Raw genomic sequence first — 9,807 nt, 5'->3', positions numbered from 1 at the left:
GATCAGCTGAGCCCTGGTCAACCCATGCTTGCAAGTACAACTACCGGAGGCCAGGGAAAGAGCTACCTGAAATGACCAGAGGTAAGAGTGTGTGGCACCTACACAGGCCCAGGAATACAGCCTGCTCCTGCACCACCCAGACTGGAAAACTTCATGATTCATGGGCACTGGTCTTGCCTCAGTAGTGGAGAAAAATTAGCTCCAGACTGACCACTCTTTCGGTCCCAGGTAAATATTAAAAGCAAGATTCAGGGCTTCCCTGGTGGCACAATGGTTAAGAATCCTCCTGCCAATGCAGGTTTGAGCCCTGGTCCGGGAAGTTCCCACATGCTGTGGAGCAACGAAGCCCGTGCGCCACAACTACTGAGCCTGCGTGCCTAGCACCCATGCTCTGCAACAAGAAAAGCCACTGCAGTGAGAAGCCCGCACACCACAACGAAGAGTAGCCCCTGCTCGTCACAACTAGAGAAAGCCCGCGCGCAGCATCAAAGACCCAACTCAGCCAAAAAAAAAAAAAAGCAAGATTCAAAAGGGTCAAATGGTTTCCCAATAACCACATCACTAGAGAAAGCCCGCGCGCAGCATCAAAGACCCAACTCACCCAAAAAAAAAAAAAGCAAGATTCAAAAGGGTCAAATGGTTTCCCAATAACCACATCCAATATAAAGCTCAAGAATATTTTTTAGAACTACTAAAATTCAAAAGAAGGAGGAGGAGGGGGAGGAGGAGAAGGAGAAGGAGAAAAAGGGAAGTGGAAGGCAACAAGGTAGACTTCACAACATCTGACATCCAGTCAACAATAACCAGGCTTGCAAAAAAATCCTGTTTCACCTTTTTTTTTTGTTTGTTTCACCCTTTTTGAGAGATGTTGTTATGGGTTAAATTGTCTCCCAAAAAGATATGTTGAAGTCCCAACCCCCAGAGATGAGAATCATAAATCAAAGTTGGTCATTAATTAGCTGGGAATCTTGAGTAAGTCATGCTCTTTTTCACGCCTCAAATAAGAACTGCAAATATTTCTCTGTGTGCTCTTGTGCATTTTCCCCATTCAGAGTTCTCAGAGGGGTCTATGAACCCCAAAAGTTGAGAACCTCTGCAGTAGATGATCTTTAATGTTTATTCCTTCAACAAATATTTATTGAGGGCCTACTGTGTGCTTTAGGGATCCAATGATGACCAAAACAGAGACAAGATCCCTAAGATCTCATGGAGATTATATTATATACCCATGGAGGGAAACATGCAACCAACATGGAGACAAACACTTTCATATAATAGTAAGTTGTATGAAGGAAATAAAGCAGGTGAAATGTAAGTGACTGGGCGGAGGCATGACCCTTTGGGTGTTCAGGAACAATTTTTTTTTTTAGAGGTGTTGTTACAGGTTGAATTTTGTCCCACAGGAAGATATTTTGAAGTTCTAATACTCCCTCAGAATGTGACCTTATTTGGAACTAGGTTTTTGCAGATGTAATTAGTTAAACTGAGATGAGTTCATGCTGGAGTAGGGTGGGCCCTTAATCCAAGGAGACTGGTGTCCTTTTAAGAGGAGAGGACACACAGAGACAAGCACGTAGGGAAAGAGGCCATGTAAAACAGAGGCAGAGATTGGAGGGGTGAAGCTGCAAGCCAGAGAATGCTGAGCGTTGACCACCACCACCATAAGCTATGAAGAAGCAAGAGACGATTCTACTGAGAGTCTCAGAGGGAGTATGATCTTGCTGACTCCTTGATTTCTCACTTCTGGCCTCCAGAACTGTGAGAGAATACATTTCTGTTGTTCAAGCCACCCAGTTTGTGGTACTTAACCCAGTTTGTAATTAGGGCAGCCCTAGGAAACTAATACAGGTGTCATTTGAACTAAGGCTAGAATGATGAGAAAAAGGCAACCATATGAAGATTTAGAGGGAAGAATATTCCATGCAAGGGCAGGAAGAAAAAACAAACGAAAACCGTGGCTGGAGAGTACTTATCGAGAGGGATGAGATAGGAGATGGGACTCGAAAACTAGGCAGGGATAGATCTTGCAGGACCACGCCCGGGAGGTGAGGGAATTTGGATTAAATTAGCATTGAGGTGGTTATGTCATTTGACCGACGGAAACAGCCGTCAAGAGAGTCACCTAGAGTCTTAGAGGGCAGGATCTGGGATGTATTGGTTGAAGTAAATAATGACAATGTGAGATGACAAGGCCCTCTGCGCTTCCCCGCTCTGCCCGGCGACCTTGCTGGATGGTGAACGTCAGTTCTGGCTTTCCAGGCCGTCGTTGGCTTTGGCTCAGTTAAGGCAATGCTCCCTCTCCGCAATCTCCCTTCTACCTCCCGACCCCAAACCGCTCTACAAATGCGGTTTGCAGACAAGTTCCCCACCCAAACTAGGCGAGAGAGATTCTGGAGGCGCAGAAGCATTCCCGAGTGGGGGCAGCAGTAGACCCTACCAAGTTCTGCAAAGATACAACAATCCCCCGGCAGGCGCCCGGCGCGCGGGGGCGGAGCCGGGGCGGAGCGTGCGCATGCGCAGGGCCTGCCTCCCGGCGAGGGGTGGGGCGGGCACCAGGGCCGGGGCTGTGACGTCAGGTGCGCGCGTGGCTCCCGCTGCGCAGGAACAGCTGGTACCTCGGAAGGCGGCCGGCGAGCGGACAGGCGTGGGGTGCTGGTGGCCGGCCGCGCCACGCTGCAGGAGCAACCGCCGCCGCCTTGCACCACTGCACCATGGCCGGCCAGCTGGAGCGTTGCGAGCGCGAGTGGCACGAGCTGGAGGGAGAATTTCAGGAATTGCAGGTAGGACCGGGCCACCTAGTCCTGAAACTCTGCTACCTGATGTGCAGGGTATTCCCCTTCCTGCTTGCCCAGCCCGGGCGGTGGGAACCATTAGGGCCCAGAGGTTGCCCCTGGCTAGGCCCTGGGGGCTGGTGGTACGCGTGAGCCAGCCCCCTCCCATCTCCCAGTATTTCAGTTCTTCATCTCCCTGGGGCGCCGAGTCGAAGCTCCCCATTTCCCCCGCCCTCGCGCCGACTCTTTGCTCCGCGCATCTCCTTCGCTGCAGAAAGTTGGTCTGTGGCCTCTGAGGGGAAGTTCCAGGCGTGTCCATGTGGGGGAGGCCGGAGGGGACAGGTATGTTTGGGGACTCAAAGAGAAAGCCCAGCGCCCACCTCCTCAGGGGTCTCCCCTGACCCCACCGCCGCCCTCCAGCTTTCGGCAGCTCCACTCCTCCTTTACTCTGGCGGGCCAGCCCTCTCCTCTGCAGCTCCATTTTGAGAGATGTGCTTGGGAGCCATTCACCTTGAACCCGTAGACTTTGCTTAGGGGTTAGAGACCCCTGTTCTCAGTCTTTGGGGTTCCTGTGTCTGCGCCTGCCTCTCCGACGCTGCTGCAGGCCGAGTTTGGCGTTGTGGATGACATCTGTCACTTGTGACAGCTGGGTTGCCTCCTTTAGTGATAGAGGCTGCTCCCAGCCCTCACCCATTTGGCCCAGAGCCTTACACTGGGTGGGGTGAGGGCGGGTGTAAGAGGCCCCTTGAGAGAATGGCATTGCCGCTGCGCGGGCCTGGCAGGAGGACTTGTTTCTGATAGGAGGTTCGCAGAGGCCTCAGCTACCTACCTTGGTGACTGAAGACGCCTCAGGAAACCTTAGGGTTGGCCAAGAGGGATGCCTGGACCATTTTTGGAGATGAGGCTGTTCCTTCCCCAGCTACCGGAATGTGTCTCTTTTCTCCAGAGTTGGTCTCTGTTTGCCTTAAACCACATGGAACACCCCAGCCTGCTCCTTCCTGTCCCAGCTGGAGCAGTGACATTTTCTCTGTCCATGTATCTCTTGTCTGCAGTTTGGTTGGCCTCTTACTGTGTCCAGAGGAGGGGAGAGGAGATTGGCAAGGGTGTCTGTGATGGGTCTTTCTAGATATGATGTCGTAGGTCCAGATGAATAGAGAGAGGGTTGCTGGAGAGACTGAGCAGGAAGGCGGGTGCTTTTTGAGGCATGAGCACAGAGTAAGGTACCAGAACCAGAAGGGTACTTTTTCTTGGCCTCTCCAGCATGTGTGGGTTTGTGCCCTTTCCTTCACGCCCAGGGCTTAGGGCCCACTCAGTTCCCAGGGGACCCTTCTGGCTCCACTGCCATCGAGAAGACTCAGCTATTTCTTAACGCTTTGTCCTGCTAGGCTCTCAGGTCATGTCCAGCTGTGGAGCCATGGAAGGTATTAGGGTCGGGAGTGGGAGGAGAGTTTTGCTGTGTGGAGCTTTTGTTGTTCATAATTCCTTTCCCTGGCCCTGCTTTAGACTAGGAGGAGGAGGAGTCTTAACACTTCAGAGCTCTGCAATTAATGCAATTAACAGCAATTAGATAGCTAGTCTTGGCAGGCAGAGGCTGTAAAGGAGACGTTTGATTTGTTGTTATTTTCTTACTTGGTGTCTCTGGGGCTCAGGTGTGTGAGGGACAGAGAGGAATTGGGAATTAACCCTGGATTTTGTCCCCTGGTGCACAGCAAGGGTTGTAGAAGGGCTGACCGGGTGGAAACCGTGATGTCTCCTGCTCACGTCTTCGGCAGTGGGGGAACTGGACCGGACTAGGTCTGACTTCTCACCGCTCCCCCCAACCCCCATAATAAATGTAAGAGCTCTGAACTCCTGAGATGAAAGTCTCTGGAAATACGCATATAATAAGTAGGGTATATGTTGTCATTATGTATGTGTTGGGTGGACTTTCAGATATGAGGCATTTGTTGGGGAACAGGGAGGTCACAAGAGGTAGGCAGGTGGGCAAGGTTAACAATAGGAAGGGTCTTTTTTTTTTTTTTTTTTTTACCAGAAAATCCCGACCTATCTTAATTTGCTTATATCTGCCTCAGAATCTGGGATTTGTGGGTTTCATGTTCATATCTCTCTGATTCTGTCTTTCTTGGGGTGATGTATAATATCTCTGTGTTTTACCTCTTCTTCCCTTTTTCCAGTGAAGGGAGGAAAGAGGAAATCTAATTTCAGATCCTAGAGGATTTGAAAGGTCTTTGGAATTCCTCCCCACCCCTAAAAAGGCATAATCTCTGGGACTTTCTAGAGGAAAGGATCTGTTTTCTTTTGCCTGTGATTTGCATCTGCCAGGGCCTCTCTGGACTCAGGGGAAGGTCGAGTCACCGTGAGGACTTTGGTTTTGCCTGGTTGTGGTTTCGGCCGTGCCGGTGAATTGAGCCTCAGTCTGAGACCAGTGCGTGTTTGGCCCTGTGGCCTGTGGTGTGACCACAGAAGGTCACTTACAGATGTGGTGGCAGGTGATTTAATGAGCATTTCCTGTCTTGCATCTCTGGAAACCTGACCTCGTCCCTCTGCACCAAGGAAGGAGGTGGCCCAAAGAGGCCTTTCCCTAACCCTGACCTCACAGAAATGCAGGGGCCTGGTAGGCCACTGTAAGATTTTTTGGCTTTTGTTACCAATGAAGGAGGCATCCCTCTGGCTGCTGTGTATAGAATAGACATGAGGCGGACAGAGTGGAAGCAGGAAGATAAGTATTATTTTATTAAAACCCTATTAAAAAAAAACCCCAAAAAACCCCTGTGAAATAGATCCTGTTATACCCATCTTACAGAGTGAAAAATATACCCCAAATCACACGGCTTATGAGTACTGGATTCAGGATTCAAACCCAGGCATTGAACATTAGAGTCTATACTCTATTTTACTATTTTTTAAAATTTTTATTAGAGTACAGCTGATTTACAATGTTGTGTTAGTTTCAGGTGTACAGCAAAGTGAATCAGTTATACATATACGTATATCCACTTTTTTTTTTTTTTTTTTTAGATTCCTTTCCCATATAGGCTGTTACAGAGTATTGAGTAGAGTTCCCTGTGCTATACAGCAGGTTCTTATTAGTTATCTATTTTATATATAGTAGTGTGTATATGTCAGTCCCAATCTCCCAATTTATCCCTCCCCCCCATCCCCTGGTAACCATAAGTTTGTTTTCTATATCCGTGACAGAGTCTGTATACTCTTAACCACTACCCAAGGCAGGTCTACTCTTTTGTTTCTCTCCCATCTTGCATTGCCTTCTGGGCCTCTTTCCCTAGAAGTGGGTTGTGTGGAAAGAACTCCAGACAGGGAGTCAGGATTCTTAGGTTCAGGCCTGAACTCTGCCACTGTCTAGCATCTGACCTTTAGCAAGCTGCCTCTCTGAGCTTTTCTTTATCTAGAAAACAAAGGCTGACAATAATAGCAGCAACGATAAGAGCTGACTCTATGATACATGGATTATTCCATTTAATCTAAACGACAGCCTGGCTTTATAGATGAGAGTGAGGCTAAGAGATGTTAAGTAACTTGAAACTCGAGGAGCCAGAATTTGAACCCAGGACTGCTGTATCCATCAGATGCTTTTTGGGTTCCTAACACAGTGGGCTCCAGCAGTATCCTGAGACCCTTGGCTCTAGAAGGAAACTTTTGGACTTGTGGGGACTCATTTCATTTGTATGGTGCTTTAACATGATGTGTTAGTAAGGATTCTTAGTAGTAAGTGGCAGAAACCCAGTTGAACCAGCTTTAAGCCAAAAAACAAACAAACAAAAATGTTTTATTGGCTCATGTAGTGGGAAGTCCAGTGGGAAATGGCTTCAGGCAAGGCTGGATCCAGGTGCTTCAGTGATGTCTGTGTGTGTGAGTGTGTGTATGTTTCCTCTATGTCAACTTCATTCTCAACAGTCTCTCCCATGTTGTGGCAAAGATGAGCATTGGCAGCCTCAGACTGATATCTACCAGTTCAGCAAACCTCAGAAACAGAGCATCTTCTCTCCTGTAATTCTAGCAGGAGTCCCAGGGCTAACTCTCATTGGCCCGACTTGGGTCATGTGATTATCCCTTACTTAACCAGACCCTGTGGCACTAATTGGCTGGGTCTTGGTTAACATGTCTCCCCTGGAGCCCAGGACTGGGATAAGTGCTGTTCAAACCACATGAAATAAGAGTGGTGGAGGGATGGTCCCATGAAGGAAAATCAAAATACTGGTAGTAAGAAAAAAAAAAACAGAGAAGGATGCTGGACAGATATCTTTTTAGGGGTAATAGAAACAGTCTATATCTGTGCCTCACGAACTGTGTTAAGGCACCTCCAAGGAGCTGCAGCAAGCTCACAGGGGCACTATGGGATAATTTAAATTTTCAAGGGAAACACAATATCTGTCATTAAAAAGAATGTTTCACACATCTTTTTAATGATGTCATATCTTTGTGAAGTTGGGTTTTTGGGGCTGATTAAAATCAAATACTATGTGAAAATCAATTTAGAACAAGAAATGAGGATGACAGTGTCCAATCTATTCCCAGGATTTGAGATTTTGTGCAGAGCCCGACAGGCGCACGCATCCGTAAATAATTTTGGTTACTTCTGAATGAAATAAAAATACTTTTGTCAATTTCTGTGTATTCTTTTTTTCCCAAGAGGCTACTAAGTTGGTAGGACATAAATACTTTTCAATTATTTGGCTTAAGGACTCTGTGAAAAGTTTACTGAGACACTAAGGGTGTGGTGAACCAACAAAGTTTGGGAACCTTTGTTTTATGTCCTGATTGTGGTGGTGGTTACATAACTATATGTATTTGCCAAAATTCATTATGTACACCTGAAAATTGGTGAATTCATATGTAAATTCTACCTGTAAAGCTGATTTTAAAAAGCTGGTACATGCCTGTTACATATATCTCATCCCCTAGCTCTTCCACAACTGAGGAAACTAAGAAGTGGCAGACTCTGGACATGAAGGCAGTCTGACTCTCAAGCCTAATCACTTAACCATTATGTTATCCTGTCTTCCAAATGCCTGACATGCATGCTGATGCTCCCACTTACTGCTTCTATAACAGACATTACTAATCGATCCTGGTGCACGACTCAGAATCTTTCCCAGTATAGGACTGATACAGTTTAGGTGAAGTCAACTTGCCATCTTTGGTAGTGTTTCCATGGCATACTGAGTCTTAGTTCAGTATATTCAGCATTCAGAAATCTTTGATGTTGATTCCTTGGAAAGAGAACTATGTAAATGCAGTCTCTTGAAAACTTAGCACCAGCCATACCTGTAAGTGACCACATTTTAGTGATGGCCACGGCTCTGTTGCAGTCTGCTGGGTTGCCCACCAACTTGCAGTGCTCCTAGACCAGGGCCCTGTCTGAAAATGGCATATGATTCCATTGCCGGCAATTCTTTCTTTCTTTCTTTCTTTCTTTTTTTTAAATTTCTGGCCACACTGCGTGGCTTGCAGGATCTTAGTTCCCCGACCAGGGATAGAACCCTTGCCCCCTGCAGGGTTCAGTCTCCTAAGTGCGGACTCCTAACCACTGGACTGCCAGGGAATTCTTTTTTTTTTTTTTTTTTTTTAAATATTTTCTGATTTCTTTTTTTTTTTTAAATTTATTTATTTTTGGCTGTGTTGGGTCTTCGTTTCTGTGCGGGGGCTTTCTCCAGTTGCGGCCAGCGAGTCTTTCTTTCTTTCTTTCTTTTTTTTAAATTTCTGGCCACACTGCGTGGCTTGCAGGATCTTAGTTCCCCGACCAGGGATAGAACCCTTGCCCCCTGCAGGGTTCAGTCTCCTAAGTGCGGACTCCTAACCACTGGACTGCCAGGGAATTCTTTTTTTTTTTTTAAATATTTTCTGATTTCTTTTTTTTTTTTTAATTTATTTATTTTTGGCTGTGTTGGGTCTTCGTTTCTGTGCGAGGGCTTTCTCCAGTTGCGGCGAGCGAGGGCCACTCTTCATCGTGGTGTGCGGGCCTCTCACTGTCACAGCCTCTCCCATTGTGGAGCACAGGCTCCAGGCGTGCAGGCTCAGTAGTTGTGGCTCACGGGCTTAGTTGCTCCGCGGCATGTGGGATCTTCCCAGACCAGGGCTTGAACCCGTGTTCCCTGCATTAGGCTCCAGGCGTGCAGGCTCAGTAGTTGTGGCTCACGGGCTTAGTTGCTCCGCGGCATGTGGGATCTTCCCAGACCAGGGCTCGAACCTGTGTCCCCTGCATCAGCAGGCGGATTCTCAACCACTGCGCCACCAGGGAAGCCTGGGAATTCTTGATTGCCGGCAGTTCTTGCAATAAACGTTGACTCAGGAGTTGTGACTCAGCCAAGTTGTGTTAAAAGGGCATCTCTAGATGTTTCACAGCTGTGCTGGGACCGGGACTCATTAACCTCATCTTCCCAGTGGGGCAGAGTTTGGGGCCTCAGAGTACAGGAGAGGCAGCAGATCTCCAAATCTTCCAGCAGAAACTCAATTGTTTGTGTCTCCCATACCTGGTATAAAAGGATGGTAATCAGACATGTAGGAAAGGAGCTATGGGTATCTCAGCTTACAGAGCCAATGTTAGAGTCTGTCTGTCTCTCTCTGATCTATTCTACATTTTTATAAGTAATACATATCCACATAGTTAAAAACTCAAATAGGAGATATGTATAAGAATTCTGTAACAGCTGAAAACTGGAAACCTAACTGTCCATCAGAATGGATAATTCCACTGAACATCCATAGAGTGTGGTATGAAGATCAGAATGAATAAACTAGAGCTATATGTATCAACATGGATAAATGTTTTAAAAAGAAAAGCAACATTGGGAGGAGATATGGGGATATATGTATATGTATAGCTGACTCACTTTGTTATAAAGCGGAAACTAACACACCTTTGTAAAGCAATTATACTCAAATAAAGATGATTTTTTTTTTTTTTGGTATGCGGGCCTCCCTCTGCTGCGGCCTCTCCCGTTGCGGAGCACAGGCTCCGGACGCGCAGGCTCAGCGGCCATGGCTCACGGGCCCAGCCGCTCCGCGGCATACGGGA

At 47.3% G+C, this 9,807-nt stretch overlaps 1 protein-coding gene across 3 annotated transcripts in view; it reads left to right on the top strand.

Annotated features, from left to right (window-relative positions):
* The first annotated feature begins 2,597 nt into the window (after positions 1-2,597).
* The window catches only part of TMEM120B (transmembrane protein 120B), a 47,726-nt gene continuing 40,516 nt past the window's right edge, over positions 2,598-9,807 (top strand). For all 3 annotated transcript variants that reach the window (XM_028480160.2, XM_007128796.4, XM_007128795.4), the window contains exon 1: positions 2,598-2,780. In XM_028480160.2, the coding sequence (XP_028335961.1) occupies positions 2,712-2,780 (69 nt within the window). In that variant the 5' untranslated portion in view covers positions 2,598-2,711. The remainder of the gene's footprint in view (positions 2,781-9,807) is intronic.

The sequence above is a fragment of the Physeter macrocephalus genome, chromosome 19, assembly GCF_002837175.3.
Source record: "Physeter macrocephalus isolate SW-GA chromosome 19, ASM283717v5, whole genome shotgun sequence".
NCBI classification, from domain to species: domain Eukaryota; kingdom Metazoa; phylum Chordata; class Mammalia; order Artiodactyla; family Physeteridae; genus Physeter; species Physeter macrocephalus.
The sequence above is the reverse complement of the archived record's forward strand: the minus strand, read 5'-3'. Positions and strand labels throughout refer to the sequence as shown.